The sequence below is a fragment of the Ambystoma mexicanum genome, chromosome 10 (assembly GCF_040938575.1).
Source record: "Ambystoma mexicanum isolate Mex_15411 chromosome 10, UKY_AmexF1_1, whole genome shotgun sequence".
In the NCBI taxonomy this organism is placed as follows: domain Eukaryota; kingdom Metazoa; phylum Chordata; class Amphibia; order Caudata; family Ambystomatidae; genus Ambystoma; species Ambystoma mexicanum.
In genome coordinates this window covers 1,505,336,307-1,505,358,386 of record NC_090932.1, presented here as the reverse complement: position 1 = coordinate 1,505,358,386, position 22,080 = coordinate 1,505,336,307, and the positions used below count along the sequence as shown (strand labels likewise).

The 22,080-nt window shown below is 43.8% G+C and overlaps 1 protein-coding gene across 3 annotated transcripts in view; it reads left to right on the top strand.

Annotated features, from left to right (window-relative positions):
* MPHOSPH9 (M-phase phosphoprotein 9) overlaps window positions 1–22,080 on the top strand; it is a 1,008,430-nt gene that overhangs the window by 115,618 nt on the left and 870,732 nt on the right. For all 3 annotated transcript variants that reach the window (XM_069619661.1, XM_069619663.1, XM_069619662.1), the window contains one exon: window positions 10,261–10,775. In XM_069619661.1, the coding sequence (XP_069475762.1) occupies window positions 10,261–10,775 (515 nt within the window). The remainder of the gene's footprint in view (window positions 1–10,260; window positions 10,776–22,080) is intronic.

Genomic DNA, 22,080 nt, shown 5'->3' with positions numbered 1-22,080 from the left:
TTGCTGTCTCCTCACCTGGGGACCCACACATGACATCTTCTTTTTTCATGAAAAGGTACTGTCCCACTTCTAGGTACTCACCTGTGTGCTTTCTGTGTTGAATCGGACTCCTCTGATCAGTTTTCTGAGACACATTGGGGTGGACAACCCAACTGTGTTCTCCCAGGCCTAAGGTCCTTTGGTTTACCATCCTCCAGGGGTATGCCTGACCTTTCATTTTTAATATTTTTTTTTATAATATCTTTATTAGAGTTTTCATCAAACTACATATTCATCACACAGGTTCCAGTAATATAACAAACAAACTATTACAATCAATAACATCCTATAATATAATATCTAAACAACAACATCATTTAACTAAATCCCAAACTCACTTATACCCACATCATCAGCATGTTGTCATCCTATGTGAATAGTAGAAGAAAAGAAACATGATAATCCACACAGACATACAATACATCAATAAGAGGAAAGAGAAGAAAATAAAAAAGATAACAAATTTTCACTCCTAACCCTCCCTTCCTCCACCATACTAGTTTATCAGCCATATAAGGCATTAAAGGAGCCCCATAACGAGAGATGATCATCTTCCCTGTCCTTGTCTACTAACAAAATCTTTTCATATTTAGACAAAATCTGCAATGCCAATCTTCTAAATTAGGTTTCTTCCTGGTCTTCAAGACCTTGAGAATCTGCTTAATCGCTACCATTATAGCCTTATCAATCCATATATTATGTTTCCCAGTCTCCACACACTGCCCCTTATGTAGGAGCAATATCACGTTTGCGGCCAATCTCTGAACGATTATACCTAAATAAGCACAAAAGTGATGAGTGGAAGGCTCTGAATGAATCTGAACCACTGGCATTGCTCTGGGTCTGCTTTGTCCAGAATCTTGAGTAAAAACAGGATGTTGGTAATGGGCCTGTAATTGTTAGGTGAGGTGGGGTCAAGTGTGTGTGTTTTTTTTTTTTTTAATGAGAGGCCGAACCAATGCTTCCTTGAAGCATGAGGGGACTTTCCCTGTGGTGAAGGAGACGTTAACAAAGGCTGTTAGAAATGGTGCAAAGGTGTCTGCACAGTCCTTGATAATAGCAGCGTGGCAGGGGTCGCCCTTACAGTTGGAGGGCTTAATACCTTTCATGAGGTTAATCATGTCTTGCTCCTGGATGGCCTTGAATGAGAAGGTAGGGGAGGCATCTGATGGGAGGATGGGGCGGGAGTGGGAGAGCTGGGGAGTGCAAGTTTGGTGTTCATAATTTTAGTTTGAAGTGAGTTAAGCTTGTTGCGCATGGCTGTTTGGATGTCATCTCACCATGCCTTATCTTTGGTGAAGGTGTGGGTGTCGGGGTCCCAAGTTTTCTGAATATGGAGAACATTTCTCTGGTGTTGGATTTTGCATCCGAGATTCTAGTTTCAAATGATTTGGCTTTGGCTTGGATGATGGCTTTCTTATATTCTTTTGAGCGTGATTTGAAGTCTAGTTTGTCTTTATCATCGAGGGAGGTCTGCCAGTGTGTTAGTGCTGCGCGTTTGTCTGTACGGAGTTTGAGGAGGTCTTGGGTGAACCAAGCATTGGTGTGGCTGGTGGGCTTGGTTTTACGTGGTTTGAGTAGGGCGATGGAGTTGATTGCTGCAGTGATGGCGGTGTCATATTTCTGAGCGAGGGTTTCTGGGTCGTTAGAGAAGGGGGGGGTCTAAAGGCAGGTCACACTGTGCTTAATAGTGTGAAGCTTAACTTCACACTATTAAGCACAGGGATGTCTAGTATAGCACCCATTTGAACTGTACTCTCGTTTAGAAATGTACTCTTTCACCTGCTAGGTATAGGCTTCTCTCCAGCTATACAGGATTCTCACACCTAGCCGTGTTTAGAATTGTACTCTTTCACCTGTGTACCTGTATTTAGAATTGTACTCTCTCACCTGCTAGGCATAGGCAGGCATCTCTCCCACTATACAGGACTCTCACACTTAGCCGTGTCTGGAATTGTACTCTTTCACCTGTTAGACATAGGCCTCTCTCCCACTATACAGGACTCTCACACTTAGCCGTGTTTAGAATGGTACTCTTTCACCTGTGTACCTGTATTTAGAATTGTACTCTCTCACCTGCTGGGCATGGGCCTCTCTCCCACTGTACTTGACTCTCAGATCTGGCTGTGTTTAGAATTGTACTCCTTCACCTGTTAGGCGTAGGCCTCTCTCCCACTATACAGGACTCTTGTATATAGCTGTTTAGAATTGTACTCTTTCACCTGTGTTTAGAATTGGAATCTTTCACCTGTTCAGCTTGGGCCTCTCTCCCACTATACAGGACTCTCACATTTCGCTGTGCTTATAATTGTACTCTTTCACCTGTTTAATAGAATTGTAATTCATCACCTGTGTCTAGGATCTTACCATCAACTGGACGCGGCCCTTTCTCCCACCGTGCGAGGCTCGCTAATCTAGCTGTTAGCATTAAAACCATTAGCTCACTTGTACAACAACTAGCTACCCTCCCAACTCCACACACTGGGCTCACCGCAGTGAACCTCATCCAGGGAGACTCGTTTTAAGGTCAGCCAACATTAACCCAACGATACAATACTAACTAAATTCCCCTACCTTACTCAAAACACTGACTAAAGAAGTCGGCAATACCAGCTGCCGACCACCAACAGACATTACCTGAACCTATAGCGGACAATCGCCCTCACCGAGTACTACACCACAAGACCACCAGACCAAAGCAAAACAAATAAATAAAGACCACAACAGCCCTCGATCCAAAATGCCTAGCAAACGGCCAGTACCGAGTGGAAGAAAAAGGGCAGAAAGAACAAACACACCGGAACAACAAAGACGTGCAACTGCAGAAAAACTCCGAATCACAGGAACAACACTCGAACCAATGCTGAGAGAAGAGAAAAATCCCTCTACTTAACTCCATACCTCGCAAAAAACCAGTCACCAGAACGAACCAACCCAATGCGAGTCTCAGCAACAGCAGACAACCGAACACAACCGTGCAGAAGATCAGACAATGCCAGAAATAACAAAAACATAATTGACGCAATAACACCCTACATCACCAAATCAAGAGTAACTTCCACACGACACCCACAATTTTTGGAAGAAGAATCTGAGGAAAGCAAACCCAAGACTGAACATAGAAGAACTCTTTGAAGACACAAACACACCTATACCAACACCTCAAATAGAGATCAACCTTAAAAGAAACCCCAACACCGATCAGAAGACGACCCCAACAATAAAGACCAAACCAAACCACACCTCTAAACTCCACTGCAATCTATTAAATGCAAGATCCATTTCAAAACATTCAACAGAGATCTTTGACCTCCTCGATGACAACGGCATTGACATCCTATTCATCACAGAAACATGGCTGGACGACAACTATAAAATCACACTCCAAAGCCGCCTCCCAGCCAACTTCAGATGCCTTCAAATAAACGGGAAACATATAAAAAAGGAGGTCTCGCGATAGCATTCAAAGAACACCTAAAAATAAAAACGGACGACCCTCTCAACATCATCAACTGCGAAACCATGGTCATACACCTATCAGCGAACCCAAAAACCAAGATCACATTCATCCTGGTTTACAGACCACCGTCATATGAAGCAACCTTCGTCGATAACTTCATAGAAGCCATCACCAACATAGCCATCAAGCATGAACATCTAATTATACTGGGAGATTTCAACATCTGGTTTGAAGCAAGACACGCCAACTCCCAAATCTCACTGACCGGACAACTGACAACCATGAAACTACGACAGCTGGTCAAGGGAGCAACACACTCGGCAGGACACACCCTTGACGCAATCTTCGCCCAGGAAAAACTCATCACCCTGGCACCACTGATAAAAATACTGTGGAGCGACCATCTCATCATCCCTTTCATCATCAGACTACCAACTCCACTCTGCATCCAGGACCCCAAAACCCGCAACCACCACAAAAAGAAACTGGAAAACCGTAAAAACAAGCAACCTCTTTGAACAACTGGAGATGAACAAACACTCAATTACAGAACTAGAGCTGGATGTCCTAGATGGGAAAGCGGAGCTGCTACACAAGTGGATCGCTGATACAATCGAAAAGATCACCCTGGGAAAAACCATTCACCCCATCAAAAAAAGAACAATGGCAAAATGGTTCACACCGCTACTAAGCACCATGGAAAAAAAACAAGAAAATGGAGCTGGAATGGAGGAAAGAATACAGCCCAGAGGAAAAAAAAAAGTTCCAGAAACAAATCCGAGCATACAAGAAGGAAATACAAAAAGCAAAGAGAAGGCATTATGACGACAGAATCACCAATGCGACAAACTCACAAAAAGAAATGTTCAACATCATCAAAGAAATAAGAAACTCACCAGGCTGCAACAACACCCCAACCCCCTCTCAGAAACTTTGCAACGACCTGGTGACCACTTCAAGAACAAAATCAATGACATCCGACAAATCATACAAAACCGACCAATTAACCACAACCTCCAACAAACCGACCCTAACACAGAACCACAACACAAACTCCAAAGGTTTCCTGAAATATTGGCAGAGGCTTTAGTCTTGCTGGTAAAACAATGCAAGAAATCAGGTTCACCCTGGATCCGTGCCCACCTGACGTCTACAAATCAATCTGCGCACAACGAACACCATCAGATTACAGAAACCTGCTGAACCTCTCACTAGCAACAGGAACCGTACCAAAATCATTCAAATCAGCATATATCAAACCACTCTTAAAAAACACAAGTGGCGACGTAGAAGACCTCAAACTACAGGCCGATCTCAAACATTCCCTACACAGCAAAACTCCTGGAAACCTACGAACACGTGGAAAAAAAAATCACCTGCTGAACCCAGCACAAGTCGGCTTTAGACCTGCAAGAGGAACAGTAACAGCACTATTGTCCATCTGGGACGACCTAAAAACAAACGCTGACTCCGACACAACCTCAGCCCTGATTCTAATCGTTCTCCCCGTAGACTTTGACACAGTTAACCATGACACCCTAACCAAAAGACCAGTAGACATAGGCATAACAGACATAGCACTACTCTGAACTAAATCTTTCCTAGCAGACAGAACAGAAACCGTCTGGTTAAAACCCTTCAAATCCACACCAAAAGTCAATGACTGGAGTACCACAAGGGTCCTCACTATCACCACTGTACTTCAACATCTACCAAACTGCACTAATCAGAATCTTCAAAAAATACATTACATGCTACAACTACGCAGATGACACTCAAATCATCTACAAAATCGAAGACAATCAAGCCGATGATTCAACCCTGATCGAGTGTCTGAAAGAAGTCTTTAATTGGATGAATGCCAATAGCTTGAAAATCAACCCCGGAACAGAAATCATGATTATATCCAAAAATGAAGAGAACACCACCTATATTCCATGGCCAACAGAAATGGGGACCGCACCAACTCCAACTAAGGTAGTAAAAAATCTGGGAGTCTTGATGCACAACACCCTAACCTTAGAACCACAAATCAATGCAATAATTTAGAAATGCTTCTTCCGTCTTCACACGGCAAGAAGAATCTTACCTTTCCTCTCCTTCACCCACAAAACACTCTCAATCGCCGCCCTAATCATGTCAAGAATCGACTATGCAAACAGCCTCTATCTTAGAATAGCAGAATACCTCCTGAGGAAACTACAATGGATCCAAAATGCAGCAGCCAGACTCCTCCTCGAACTATCCAGAAGAGACCACATCACTCCAGCCCTAAAAACACTACATTGGCTCCCATTTAAACATCGCATCACCTTCAAAACAATGTGCATAACTCACAGGGCAATCAGCGGACAAGGAGCTGAATTCCTGCAAAGAAACTAACAATCGACAAGCCAACGAGACTCCTCAGATCAAGCACTGAAATCCGTCTGGAAGAAAAACCATACCTAGAGAAAAAACTTGGGGGCTCCTCATTCTCCCACTTAGCCGCAAAAACCTGGAACAACATCCGAAAGAAATAAGAAATATCACAGACCACTTACAATTCAGGAAATCAATAAAAACCTGGCTCTTCAACATCACAGATGCAAACTGAGAAACCAAAACCACCAAACGTGAAACACAATGGAAAGGATGACAAATATAGGACGACAATGACAACATCTAAAGCCAAATAAAGAAACTCCTGCTACAAAAAGAGAGACAACATTAGGTCTAATAGGACACAAACTACACCCATAAGAACAGAATCCAGTGCCCCTAGCCAACTCCCAGCGAACAACCTTCACCCACTCAATAAATGCTACAATAGATCATACCGCTATAAAGTTGGGTGAAGATTAGCACTTGCCACACTAATTAAGCTATAGATATTGGCAGGGGCATGGACCAAAGAGAGTGGTGAACGCAGGCAGACACCGTCCCTAGGCATAAGTTCAAGTGTTAGCATTTCGACACACCGAAGGGGGTAGAAGCAGTAACTTGAATGAGCAACCAAATAACATGCTGAATGCCGAGCAGGCCTCAACACATGGAGGTAGTAAACCCGGGCCTACTGATGCCAACCTCCTACTAGATTAGGAATGCTTTCTGGGCTAGATTGCAAGGGACGGACTAAAGCCGTCCCGCCCCGCACACAAGCGGGGTGTTAAGCAGAAACTTGTGCAGTTCCCTTGGGGACCACTGCAAAAGATTTAGGACTACAGGTGGTTGGCAGTAAACACAATTGGTAGCAGTCTGTACCACCCAGATTTACCTGGTAGCTGTGGCTGAGCAGTCAGACCTCTCTCAAGAGGAGTTGGGCAGTATATAGTGTATACACAATAGGTACCGAGATACAGTAGCACAAGCAAACACTGACCAGAGCTTTGGTGTAAAAGTATATAATTATTTATTTAAAGACACACTTGTAAATTACACTAGCACAAAAAGAGGTAAGTAAATTCAACACACAGTCACTATCATATATATATATACAACCCTGATTACTTATTAGACAAGTCTTAGTGAGAAACACCACTTATTTTTAGACAGAGGTGAGCACTTAACATAAGATGGCACTCTAATAAGTTATTAAAAAGGGAGGGAAAAAGACAGAGTTATGAAAGCACACAAATTTCAATACTTTTCAAAGAGCCACAGTGAGGCAGATTAGGCAAAGTCTACTGGGGAGCAAGGAAGTTCAAACGCCAGACCCACTCTTATAGAGAGCAAGCAAAATGTGTCCAGGATCACACAGTGGGGTTAGAAAGTTCGCAAAAGATTGAGATCAAGTCAGGAAAAGTTAGTTAACAGGTCCCAGGCTAGACCAGGGTAGAAAGTCGAGGATTTACTGTCACCACGAACGATCTGTCGCAAGGGAAGCCAGGCGGGACACAGTACCTGAGAGTGGGAAGAACGCTCCAGCGGGGGCCGTTGTGCCTGGCAGCGGGTGCAAGTCGGTGTTTTGTCCAGAGGAAGAGGAGGTCTCGATGTGGAGGAAAGCTGAAGGTCGTTGCACTGCCAGGGAAGAAACCAGCCGCAGAGTTTCCCAGTTACAAGGTACCACCCTTTTCTTCGCGGTAGTGGTAATCCTTGGTATTCCGGTTGCCGGGGTGCTTGGCACGGGCAAGACGGCCACGAGATGGTCCAGGAAGGCGAAAAGACGGGCAAACTGGTTATCCCCACCAGTCAAAGGAAGAAGACTGTCCGGGCTGGAGATCTCCTCTGTCGTCGGGGAAAAGTGGTGAGACGGTTCAGCAGGGCTCCACCGGTGGTGTCGTCGTTGCAGGTCGGCTCGGCTTCTCCCTCCTCGGATTCTTTAGGTCCTGTGGCGACTTCTGAAGTTCCAGTCCCAAAGCCCTGCTTTTATGCAGAAAACCCCCATTCATTCAGCCTAGCTGTCAATCAAACATGCTAAGTGGTGAGCCGGGCGGCTCACCACTTGGGCCATTCACACAAGAGTGCGACTTGAGTTGCCGAGGCAACTCAGTCCAGCGTGCCTAAACCCCCTCCTACACCCCCTGTGGTACCCAGACAGAGTGGCACCACTTTTGGAGGCTTCTGTGGAGAAGCCCGCCAAAAAGTGGAACAAAGGGCTCGACTTGGGTTGGAGTCACAGAAGTGAACACAAACGCCATTTTGGAACCAAGTTTCGGCAGAAATTACCAACCAGTGAATTTATATTCATTTAATAAACTGGCGGTATGTTCGAGGCTATATTAAAAAGTGGTAGCCTCGAACAATGGGAAAATCCCATAGGAATATATTTGCGGTCGAATATAAAAAGTAGTATCCACTGCCACCAGCCAAAACTCGGTCGGGGGGGGGACTGGACAGTGCCCCCTCGAACAACAGACCCCGGGGCAATCGAATTGCCCCGACCAGTACGTCCACAATAGGATGGTTTGTACTGGTTCTGTTCATAATTTGAGACTAGTAAAGCCAATGGTGACTTTACATGCCCTGGGAGACAGTAGTCAGTCCCAGGGTATGGAGTCTATGTTTGGGGGTTGCTACGACACCCCTGGGTTACGGCACGGAGGGTGCTGTGTAACCCACATACCAAAAACACATGAAGCCCTATGGGGTAAAGGAGCCCATAGAACACATACAAAGTGAAAGGAACACCTCAAATCATGTCTAAGAGTGGGAGGAAAAGAGTCTCACTCTTAGCAAGAGGAAAAAAAATAAACCCCAAAAATCCAGCAAAGCTGCTGGGGGACTCGCTAGGTTTGGGAAATTAGCCTTTACAGAGAATTCTCCCTAACACGGGGGCCACGTAGGCAGCCGGTTGCCCAACCTGGGCAAGGTATGCATATGAACGGATACCATACTGGAAAGGAACCATGGGTGTCATACAGCCCCCGAGCTGGACAATAACACAGAGACCCCTAACACCCCACCTGATTAGAAATACGGAATTTGCGCCTCACTTCAAGCCATGAATGCCGACTAACCAACCCACTAACAACTTCACCCTCTGCATACACCTCTCAAATTCTAACCAAACACAACAACAAACTTACAACACAGCAATCCACACAAACTTCACCACACTGCAACAACAAACAAAGCACTCATAGACCCGCACAGCAGAACACAACGCCCTCCGACAGTATAACACCCCAAGCCCAGCCAACAGAATTCCGGGTTGAGGCCGCCAACAGCACATCACTGCTCTCTTGCACTTCTCCAGCTCGTGCCCACTAACTCTCCCCACCCCTCCTTTCTTTCAGAACCGCCAGAGCGCCAGGGGACCACTCCGGTGGTGATAGTGCGTGATACAAATATCCTTTAACATTAACATTTCTACAAAGACCTCTGAAACATTGTGCAAGACCTTTACTTACCCACCCGAAGTGCTTCAACTCACCTAGACTTTTGCTCAATTAACATTGGCTGGCCTTGCACCCTGATAGGCTCTTCTTACCTCTGACTTTGTGCTTTACCTTTCCTCCAGGAAAGGGTTCATTTACTTTGCATTCAGAATATTTGTTTAGCCTTTGTTTTATTCCCAAACCCTTTTCTTTGACACCAACTCAGTATTGCTCTAAATGTACCAGTGATATATTAATGTCCACAGTGTCCTCGTTATTTGTCACCTCAGGGTGTAGGAACCATATGTGTGCCATACCAAATGGAAATGAATACGTGCTGATTTAGAAAAACTAAGAGTGTGTATTTTGAAGTGTATTTTTGTGTTGCTTTTATATTGCTCCCTTCTAAAGGAGGCTTATTCAACTGACTGTTACATAAATTAATAATTGTTTAATCAAGAAACCTTGAGTGTAAGAGTTTATTTGAATACTTGTCTCTGTGAATCTCTGTGCAAAAACCCTATTGCTCACATTGACGCCTCTTGAGATCAGCCTGGCTGCTCAGCCACACTACCAACCTGTGTAGTACAGATTTATACCAAAGGTTGGGTTCCTATTGCCAGGAGGTCAGGGTTGCTGTAGTCTCCCAAAGGGTACTGTACACAATCCTGCCTAACACATTTATTGGTAAAAAGCATTCAGGATTTATTTTACATTTTAGCGTTTATGTTCACTAACATTTGATTCGCGTTTTAATAGTCCATTTATTCAAGTGTTTTAATGGCTGGACTAGCCTTTTCATCTTTTTAAATTGGGGAGTTCTGAAACAGCCTCTTATATTTTGATTTTATATTTTCTCTTTCCTTTACACTGAATTGGATCCAGTGGGTGATTATCAAATATTAAACTCACGCTACTGAGAGGTCTGATTCTGAACATTCAATGTTTCTTCTTACTTTCCAGCTCATACAAGATGAAATAAAGCATTTAGTAACGCTGCAGAGCAGCAAATCCCCCTGTAGATCCTCTGCCGGGGATTCTTCAATCAAGCTTGCAAGCAATATGACTGTTTGGGGAATGCCTGCAGGACAGCATTCGGGATCCTTTGAAGGAAATAAAGCAATTGCCAATCAGTGTAGCAGCTCCTGTGAATCTGGAGTGGGTGAAAAAATGCAGGAGAGTTTTGATGACAGTATTTCAGCAACCAGTGGATACGGCACAATGTCCTTACCTCAGCCTAATCTAGAAAAAGTTCAGGTTGGCCATGGCTTGGCACCTGCTGTGAACACTTCTAAAGAGCATGGAAGTACTGGTTTCAGATTAACATTTGACAAATGTGAAAATATGCACGCTACAGGGAAAGATGGTTGGACCTTACAGCCTTCTCAGGCAAACAGTAATCCACTTGCTCAAGAAGCACAGGCAACCTCTGTTTCCTCTGAAGCAGATGAGGCCAATGAAGGTGAACCATCGAACCGGTAAGCGCAACAATTGTATATTGAAATGTATTGATTTATTTTTGTATTGAATGACAACTCCAGTTAAAAAGGAATCTTCATGGAATTGCAATCTGTTGCACTTTCTGGCATAGCGTACATTGTTTTGATGCTCGGATTCAAGTTGCTCAACTTTGATGCCTCCCTCAGGTGATGTCTCTCCTGTTTGACAGCATATTTTGTGGTGGAGGCTTTCCGTTATTACCTGCAGCATTGTTGTGATGGATGATCTTGTATTATGCACCTGTGCCATGCTGCTTTATAATTGCAAGCACCACTTTAAAACAATCCTTAAGTAGAAGGTTTTTCTTTTTAGAGGGGAGAATCTTCACCCTGTGTTGTCAAAAGAAATGCCAATGCAGATTGGATGATGAGACACTTTCCAGGCAAACATATTTGAGATTAGAGACCGACTTTAAACCCGACAGCCACATCTGGACAGGCCAATGAAGCTACAGGCCTTACGTTTTGCTGCATAATTCTTGTCCTTCTGTCATTGAGTTTGTGGGGATGATAGAAATACTTAGGCTTTGAATAAGATTGTGTTATGGTTGGCAAAATGTGTATTCTAAACCAACATCGTTTAAACAATTATAAAAAAAAAGTTATGAAATACAATTAGAAGTAATTTCCTTCTCTGTTACACCAAGCAAGCTCAGGGGTCCCTGTCCTTTCGCCCATCGATTCTGCAACACAGATCTTTGAGCCTTAACCCTTGTAGGCTAATTTCTCCTTAAGGTGTGTCTTGTACTTCAGAAATCTGTGTTTTTATACATGAACAACTTAATAGTTTAAGAAATGTTTACTTTGCTTGTGTTTTGAACAGCTTTTAACATGGGGGTTGCCTATAGGAAAAAAATAATAATTTGTGGCCCGAATCTCTTAAAATTGGTTGCTTCGATTTGCCTAATGTTTTGCAGGTACCTAGATGTTGGCTGGATTTGGGGCACTGAAACTAAAATTGAAAATAGACTTGGCCAATTTTGAAATATTAACAAAATTATATATGACACATCTGGAATTACAACCAAGGTTTTCACGGGAATAAATACAAAATAAGTTAAAAATACACACCAACCATACGCATATAGGCTATGACCACACCCAGCATACACACTCACCCGCAATGCTTACACATTACAAATATAGACACAATCAATGAAATGGATAATTCAAGTAACAATATGCAGCCAACATTATCATTGCATCACACAAGAAACGCACTCAACTGCACTGCGTACACTTTAAAAAAACAAAATGTATTGTGAAAAGTGTTAATAGTTTAATTTTAAACTTTTCACACATTAGTTACTAAACATTAAAAGGAAAAGAGGGAAGACAAACCAGCACAATAATGCAGAAGAAAATACATGAATATGCTCAAATAGTTTATTTATTTTGATATCCTAACAAATCTAACATCAGTCCCCTTCTGTATCTATAACACTGAGTTCTAAAATTAAAACAAATAGGTTAAATTAAAACAAGTAAGTGGCTAGGGACCCTTGGCCAAATCAGAACAGGTTTTCTGTCTTGCCAATTCTGTTTCTATGATAGTCCACAACTTCATCAATGCTATGACCAAGGCTACCTGAGTGCCTTAGATACAGCGTACCCAAAAAACATCTGTTAATGAAAGAGGAACAGTGCAAAAACTGCTCAAGATAAAGGTGTCTAATGTTATTAATTCGAGGGCATTCCAACAATAGGTGCCTAACAGTCTCTTGCACTTTGTTTTGATCACAAATTCAGCAGTGTCTCTTGTCAAGAGGAAGACCGATCCTAGGGTCAATAATGGCCATACATGGTGGTTGATTGAGATTATTTAGGGCACAGAAACCTTGGAAGATCAGGCTTGGGCTGACCATTATAATAGGTGTGACTTACAAGAACCTTTGTAGACTTTTTGTTCAGCGCCAATTTACGCACCAGTCCACAAATGAAATTAAACGTTTGTCAATTATTTCCAGCCACACCTAGTTACCACTGTCATTGGATGAACTTAACCCAAACAAAATGGTTAATAGATTTTTATGTAGATGGTGTCTTCCTTTAACATAGCCATTAAAAACAAATCCGGAATGCCCAAACCTAGTCCAATGATTGACCAATATAGGAACTGCATTAGAAAGTCTTAATATCTTTCTACTAAAGATGGCTTCAATCGAATCAAGGCTACTTCTAGTATGTCACCAAACCAGCACACATTCTGTACAGCATTGTGGGGACCAGACTGCTACGATACCACACTACTACAAACCACTTGGATGGTAGCTTTCAAACAAAAACCTCAAAACGTCTTGTCAAATTCCTGAGAGCACCCAATTTCATCAGGACTTTAGTAGCTGTATGCTCCCAAATGACTGTGTGTGTTGTGAAAGAGCGTGCACATATATACATAGGAACCGGTGCTTTCTAATTTGGTATTATTAAAAGGCCAATCTAAAGAAGGGCAGGTTTTCTTCTTGACAAAATACATTATTTTGGTTTTCGACAGGTTGGTGGTTAGGTTGTGCTGTGAAGAAAATATCTGCTAATGATCTTTTGATCCCTAATGGATTATGGTCTAAAAGGACAATGTCCTCCGCATAACCCAACCACCTAACGTGTGTGCTTATAATCCTGGGGGAAATGATAAGTCTTTCTGGGAGATCAGCGATGTACAGATTGAACAGGAGTGGTGCTAATAAGCACCCCTGCTTCAGATCCTGGTTAGTTCTTATCTTTCTAGTAACAGGCTCCAGATTGTCCAGATGGTCTTCTTCGCTTGCTTCTCAGACAATTCACTGGTGGAATTGGCATTTATGATCTCAACCAAGGTGGCAGTGGGGCTGGCCTCATTCATTTAATTAGAAGCAGATGGGATAGTACTGACATTGTAAGGGTCCAACAGGATGGATACATCTTGCACACCTTGAGCTGCGTTGCTCTTGGAGTGGATAACTGTACTAGGCGTACCCAATACTGTTAGTAAACTCTCCTCCAGTGGGACGACCTCGGGTGGCGCTATAAAATTCTGATTCAAAAGACCCCTCACCCGGCATGTGCGTAGTGTCAATGAGGAGACACTTGATGTTGCGCAACAGGGTGTGTTGGTCTTTTTGCACATGTTAATATTGTTACATATGTTAATCCAGCTTTGAAGTGCTGTCAATCGCGGATTAAAAGCATTTAGATTTATGAAGCAGTCCGAAGGAGGCTGCACCAAGTAGCTGCCTCAGATCCTGTGTTAAAAAGCTTTGGAGACTCACTAATATTCGAAACATCAAGGTTACTACCTTCCATTGTACCACATTAGATTGCATCATAGTGGTATGGGCTGTCCCTACATTTGCATCTTTCTGCAAACTATAACACAAATTAAGGAGGAAATTGTTGTCAATTTATGGCAGTAAAGAGGAATTCAAAAGTCCCTCATCCCTGTTACCACAGTACACTTGCTTGTAGCAGTCCCTTTTGCAAAGTATCCTTGAGTTTTGGACTAAGCACGTTCAGGGATGTAGCCAAAGTATTGCGTTCAACTAAAGCTTCTGCAGTATTCCCACTGTTCGATCAGGATTTACTATGTAAATTATAGGCAGCATTTGATCGACTTCGATAAAGCTTATGCTTGGAAAGTCACAGTAGGGTAGCTGGTTAGCACGCACACCAAGCCCCAAAATGACTGCAGTACATTTTGAGGTGCACTTTGCGCGTGTGCTCCGCGCACATTCCCAAATCAAATACAAGCGTAGGTCAGCTGATCGTCAAGCGAGTCCAAGAAAGTATCATAGCCCAAAGCAGTATCTTGAAACACACAGAGCAAAGAGTGCTGCCGACTGCAGTACACTTAGTGTTGCACTTTGCGTGTGTTCCCAGATTAAATTCCAAGTGCATTTCAGCTGATCGCCAGGCCAATCTGGGAAAGGAATGTGGCCCAAAGCAGTATCTTGAAATACTGCGTACACATTTCAAACTTACTCTAGCAAGGAAATGCATAATTCAAGCAACAATATGCAGCCACCATTATCCTGACCACAAACAACATATGCACTTACCGCCACTGCGTACACATTATGAGCATACAATCGAGCACGGAAATGCATAATTCAACAACAGTATGCAACCAACATTATTATGACCACACAACAATCGCACTCCCCTCCACTATGTACACATCTGGAACATACACTGAAGGAAGAAAATACATGATTTATCAACACAAAAACAATAACCATGCTGTATATACTATCAATAGTAAATCAGCCCCTTGCTGCAATATATTATAGAGCCCTTCAATAACATTGGCTAAAAATAAACTATTCCCCTAATTGATTAAATGTACTCCATCAACACTAAAACTAACTTTATTTTGACTTTTGATGTGGCAGTGAATTATACAATATAGGCAATGTTCAACTGCAAATGTATATATATTTCTATTTACATTATTATGGACATGATTTTTTTTTCGATGATTCGCATTTCCACCTGCCGAAGTACGATGTGTTGCCAAGCGTAAAAATAAAATGTTTGTTACAGGAAACTGTCCCGATGGCCGTACCAAGTTATTTTTCATTTCAAAACCTAATTGCGTTCCTCTTTGGAATCCCAAATTGTTCCCTCGAGCTTGAATTAAAAAGAACATCTGGAATTGTCACTATCATGATACACAACACGTTTCTCCATTATGTCTTTCCATTTTCCACCGCGATAGCTGTGCCATTCCACATTCAAATTTGCAAATGCTGAAACGGTTAGCAGTGCTGAATGTAATGCTCCAGCCAAAAAAACAGGAGTCTTCAATTATTAACGCCCTTTTTCCCTCAATGCAAAAAAAATAATAAAACGCTTTTTTATCACCATTCACACGTGGAAAAATACATAGACAAAGCGCATGTGTAATTACAATTAAGTAAAGCAAGCAAAATGTAAACTACCAATAGAATACATATACAAGCACATCCGTAATGGAAAATAGGTGTATGCAAATATACACACCCATGCAAAAAGGAAAATGCTAATTCACCATATGTGAACACATGCCTAATGTACAATGCTAATGTTATATCTGGGATCGAAATAAAGATTTGATTACCAGGAGCTAAAAGCAGCTTCTGGCTATCTGTCAACCAGTAAGCAAGAGCGACCTCTGGGGAACCAGGAGCTATTATATAGCATGATGCAAATGTAACTCTATATGCGATGCAAACTACTACATTTTGGGCATCATAGATGACCCTTTATGCTTTAAATGCCTTCTGGATGTGTCCTAATGCTCGTTCCCAAACACACAGATATTGTCACATAGATATGTCTGTATGACATCAGTTGGTCTAGGAGTTGAATGCAGTTCCTGATAGCTGTGGTGTCAAGCCAACCGGCCTCTTGTAGACCAAAACCAGGAGCTAAATAGCTGGCAGCGATTCCAAACCCTGTTTATGAAAACAATTTGCTCATGTATACTGTAATAACTCTGCATCTATACTTTTACTCGCAAGACTGGAATGACGTTTCTACACTACAAATACGCATGTATGCATAATGTTAAAAACACTTGCATTGCGCAAGTATAACATTATTTTCTTACAAAACTTAACTTAATATATATCACAATATTATAAAGTACACATAAAACATATACACCACTTTTCATTCTACACTGACCTAGAGTTTCATTAAAAAAAAAAAAAAGTTTAACTTCTTAGCCACATAGATTTTTACATTCACAAACGGCACATGCAAATAATTGCTAACTGCGCATGCGTAACGTACACTAACCAATCACCATACAGAAACACCCTGCATCACTTAAATTACAACAAACGCACGTGGCATTTTTGCTTTACACCAAGCTCAATCGTAGACCTTTTTCAACCACGCCTATTAACAAGATTACACACTTCAATTGAAGAAAGCTACCAGTGCGGGTGTACCTTTTTCATACTGCCAGGTTAGCAAAGCAATTTTTATAACTTTGCCATTCACCAGTAAATTGAACTATTGTTTAAATAAATGTGAACATCATAAACAATAAAATCTAACATTTTAGTTGCTTATTTAATAATGCAATAGAACAGTAAATACAACTTTAAACAGCTGACTATTTTTTCCAAGAATTCATACGCTTCAAATGCTGCATCGCTTCAATAAATGTGCAAGCTACATCTTTAGTTAGGTTTGTAAACCTACCCACAAATACGAATGTAGTCGTTTGCATACTATTCATAATACTAAATACAAAGTTAATATGAATGTATGCAGTGGCATCAAATGTCCTAACAATTATAACGCACTGGTGTACAGAAAAACAGTACGACATTTCATATTTAACACGTGTCCTTGCAATTATAATGTACAAGTGTTTATGATAACCAGCAAAAATAGCATAATACACAATGTACAGCTTCCAAACTATACACTTAACAACATAAGCGTATTCACAGATACATAATGTTTCTTGAAATAATATACCTTAAATAATTACCTATGTAGGCTTAATGTAAAGTTGGTAGCATTGCATGCATGTGATACTTTACACCTTCAGCAGGTGTATAAACCAAACAGTACTTATAACATCCAGGTGCATAGGCCAAATAGTATGTGTATAACATTATCAGCGTACATAAACTTGTATAATGTCTACTTTCCTTTCAACTCTTGTTAAATTCATATGAGTAACACCTTCAACATGTGTATAGGTTAAACAGTATTTATAACATCAACATACACATTTAAAAAAAACATACCCACATTAAACATAATATGCAGCTTGTAAAACTGTATGCTTAAACTACTAAGCATGCTCATTTTATGTATTGTATTCATTGTACATTTGTTACGTGCTTATACAACAAGTAAATTGTGTTTCAAAGCACCCACAGGGCAACAGGGAGGGAACATGAGGTTGAAACAAATGAATACACTCGAGGATAAAGACGAACCTACTAGGCCTTGTGAGCATTCAGAACCTGCAAGTGCAGAGAAGAAGAGAGGGTAGAGGGGGGTGTGGGGTAAGTGCTGGAGTGCCTGTGCTCGTGAATGAGCAGCAGGTGTAAGTGACCAATGTAGGAAGTGCTAGGGACGTTATGCTGCAATAAATCGGTAAGTTCATGCCTACAGTGGCATAGGCTAATGGGTGCCACTGCCAAGGCAAGGGCTGTGGGTGGGCAGAGGCTGAAAGCGATTGGGTGTGGGAGGCCAGGGTCCCGAGGACACATAAGGCCCTGGTCACAAATCTTGGCAACTGAAGGATTAGCAGGTGAGGGGAGAAGGGAAGGAGGAGGTGAAAAGGTAAGTCTTGAGCTTCTGGAATTTGAGAAGATCCGGCTCAAGAGGAAGGGGAAGACTGTTCCATAAGAGGGATCCAGCTGAGGAAAGGGATTTAGAGAAACGCTTGACGGAGAGTTGCTACCAGATGAACATAGATGTCTAGAGGGAGAGTATTTAGCAAGAGCCAAGTTGCAGATGGCGTGGTCCCCGGCCCCAGACAGCCTTATGGATGATGCAGAGGGATTTGAATTTGATCCTTGCAGAAACTGGGAGCCAATGAAAGGGCAGGAGCGATGCAGTCCCTGGGCTTGAGGCCAAGGATAAGTCTTTCTGCCCTATTCTGGATTAGCTGGAGGGGTTGTAGGGAGGAAGAGACAAGGTTCAAGAGGAGGCTATTGCAGTAGACAAGCCCAGAAAGAACCAGAACTCTGGCAACATTGAGCTTCCGGGGTAAAGTGAGGAACGTGAGAATTCCTTTGAGAAAGAATTGAAAGTGGGACTTCTTGGCAATGTCCTGAATGGAAAGGGTTGAGGGAGTAAGGAGAGGGAGGGGCCGAAGATGACTTCAAGGTTTCTGGCTTGAGAAGGGCAGAGCCCATAGAGGATGGCCAGAGCGTGGGGAAGAAAGATGCAGCAGGGGTCCCAATAGGAAGGATCTCAATCTGCTGGCATTGAGGCAGAGACTGTGTGAAGTGCACCAAGACTGGATGGAAGATAGGCAGTCCGGGATAATGGAAGAACTAGAAGGGTCAGCGGGTAGTTTGAAGAAGAGTTGTGTGTATTCTGTGTAGCACTGGAATTTGGAGGAGACAGTGGAAATGAGGAGTGCCAGTTGACCAAGATAAGTGTTGAAGAGCCAGGGGAAGAGGTTTTAGCCCTGCTGGACAGCACAGGTGGAGAAAGATAGGGGAGGAGAAGGTGGCCAGAATAACTTGGACGGACGGTCACTTAGGAAGGAAGCCATCCAGACCAGACCCCGCTCCGAGATACCCAGGGTATCATGGAGGCTTTTTACGAGGATGGTGTGGTTGACGGTGTGAAAGGTACAGGAGCTATCAAGTAGAATGAGGACAGCTGGAGAGTTGCAGTCCAGCGATCTGAGCAGTTCTTTACGGTTGTTCAGAAGAACAGTTTCTGTGCCTCTGGATGCTCGGAATCCAGATTGATGGTCGTGGAGACCACCAACAAGTGCAATATGTGAAGTAAGATGTGGGAAGGTCAGGTTTTCCAGGAGTTTCCAGAGAAAGGGGGTGATAGAAATAGGGCTGTATTTGGCTAGGCAGGTGGGATCTGCTGAAGGTTTTTTTCAAGAGGGATCGCACAAGGGAATGCTGAGGAAGGAGGGGAAAGATCAGTAGCAAAAGAGTGGTTGCAGAAGTCAGCATGAGCAGGGGCAAGAGAGACGATGTTGTCCTTAATGGTTCTAAAGGAGCAACATAAAACCTATTTGGAGGAGACCTTCATGAAGTGGACCACTCTGGTGACCTCATCAGGTGTGAAAGAAAAGGAGGAGAGGGAAGAGGGAGGAGGGAGGAGGGAGGGAGGGAGGGAGGGTGGGTGACCATAGGAGGCAAGGGAGTGGAGGGGGCGGGGGTAAGGGGAGGAGGACACAAGGGAGCTCAGGATGTCCTGAGTCTTAGTGGTAAAATGTGTGGCCAATGCGTTGCAGAGAGCTTGGTAGGGGGTTGGGTAGTTCCCTGCAGATTTTGAAGAGTTCAGCTGTGTGGTTGGATGCACCAGAGACCCGCGCCTGGATGTAGGCCCTTTTCTTGGTGCGGATGGAAAGTCTGTAATGTCTTTGGAGCAGGCGATAGGGCAGTTTGTCAGAGTGCGCCTGAGGTCTGCCACTTCCATATCGCATCTCTGCTTTTGCACTTTGGGGTTGCAAGTTCCAAGGCGTACCAGGTGTTTGCCTAGAGGCAGATTTCAGGCAGATTATCGTGACTGGGGCAAGAATATCCAGCGTGTTTTAGATGGCCACATGGAGGTTGCTGAGGGCAGAGTCCGAAGTAGAGTCTGGGGTGGGGAGAGTTGGGGCTGGGGGGTGAAGGTGGATGCGAAGGCAGCAACTGACACTCGTTTCATCGGACAGATGTTCGTGAACAAGGTTGGCAGGGCTGGAGGAGGTACAGTCAGAGGACCAAAGGGACCCAGGTTAGAGGAGAGAGTGGTCTGACCAGGAGAGAGGGGTGATCAATGAGGAGGAGAGTGAAAGATCAGAGTGGATGAGGGTGTCAAGTGTGTACCCGCCCCAGTGGGTTGGACCAGAAGGGAGAATGTAGAGGGAGAGCGAGATGCAGAGGTCATGGAAGAGAGTGGATGCAGGGATAGAGGAGTCAAGATGGATGTCGAAATCGTGAGAGGAGCAGAAATCGGCCCATTCAGAGAGGAATAGGGTGGTATAGCCAGGAGGCCTGTAGATGGTGGCAATGGTCAGAGAGGAGGAGGGAGAGGTGACCATCTTGCAAACCAGGCTCTGCAAGGAAGAGTAAGGCTGGGTGGGTACGAGGGAGGAAGGGACCCACTCGGGGAAATTTAAGGCAACCCCACCGCCAGTACAGTTAGAACAAGGTTTAGAAAGGATCTTGTTGCCATTGGGGAGAAAGACGTCAAAAGCAGTGACTCAGCTGGCATTGAACCATATCTCGCGATCTTAATAGGCCAGGTGTGATTATGATCGCGCTAGTGCATGGGAAGGGGGAAAGGGAAAAGTGCATGGGGGAGGGGGGAGAAGTGCAGTACATGGGGAAAGTAGAATAATAAGATAGTAAACGGCCAGTTGGTGGCAAGTGCAAGGTGAGAGCAGACATAAGTGCTGGTAGGGGGACTGTAGGGATACAGAATAACAGTCCCCAGGTGTGGGGTTTGCCAGGGAGGCAGTACAGGTGTGCAGTTGGTGGGGCCTGGGCTCGAGATCAGAAAGGATGGCCAGGTAACCAGTGCTGTTTCAGCCAGGAATTTAACAGGGGAGAGGGGGGAGAGAAGGCAGAAGCAAAGAGGAAGGTTTTGAGGTGCTTCCAAAACCGGAGATGGTTCTCCTCAAGTTTCAGAGAGGCGGGAAGGCTGTTCCAGAGGGAGGCCTCTGCCGAAGAGAGAGATCTACCACCAACTCGTTGCTTGGAGAAGCGACTGACCCTGAGGGAGTTGGAGAAGGATGAGTGAAGAGCTTGAGAAGGAAGATATTTTGGAAGAGAGAGTTGAAGGTATTGCGTCCCCAGGCCCCATAAGGCCTTGTGGACAATGCAGAGGGTTTTGAACTTAATCCACGCAGCCACTGGAAGCCAGTACGGAGATTTCAGTCCTGTCGAGATACGATCCATAGGCTTGAGGCCAAGGACAACTTTTGCAGTCCTGTTTTGGATAAGTTGAAGAGAGCGGCGCATAGAGGCAGGTAGATTTAGATAGAGGCTGTTACAATAGTCCAGCTTAGAGAGAACCAGGGCTCTGGAGACGGTGAGCTTCTGAGGGAAGGAGAGGAAAGGAAGAATACCTCTGAGGCGGTGTAGCTGGTAGTGTGACTTCTTAGAGACGTCAGAGATGTGAGGAGAGAAGGAGCGTATGGAGTCGGAGATGACCCCGAGGTTTTTAGCCTTGCAGGTGGGGGCAGGAAGAGGGCCAAGAGAGGCCAGCCAGAGAGCTGCAGGGAAGGAGGGAGTGGGTGTGCCAATGAGTAAAATCTCAGTCTTACTGGCATTAAAGCAGAGGTTATTGGCGGCACACCACTCCTGGATAGCAGACAGACAGTTAGAGATGAGGGAAGGCAGGGAGGAGGCCGAGGGTAGCCTGAAAATGAGCTGGTTATCATCCGCATTGCACTGAAAATTGGGGCAGAGGGCGGTGATGCGATGGGCAAGGAGTGCCAGGAATTGGTTGAACAGCCAGGGAGAGAGGTTAGATCCCTGTGGGACACCACAGCTAGAGAAAAAGATATCGGAGAGGAAGGACCCAAGTTGGACTTGGGAGGGTCGGTCAGAGAGAAAGGAGGTCAGCCACACCAGAGCCTGACCAGTGATACCCAGGTTCTCAGGGAGACGGT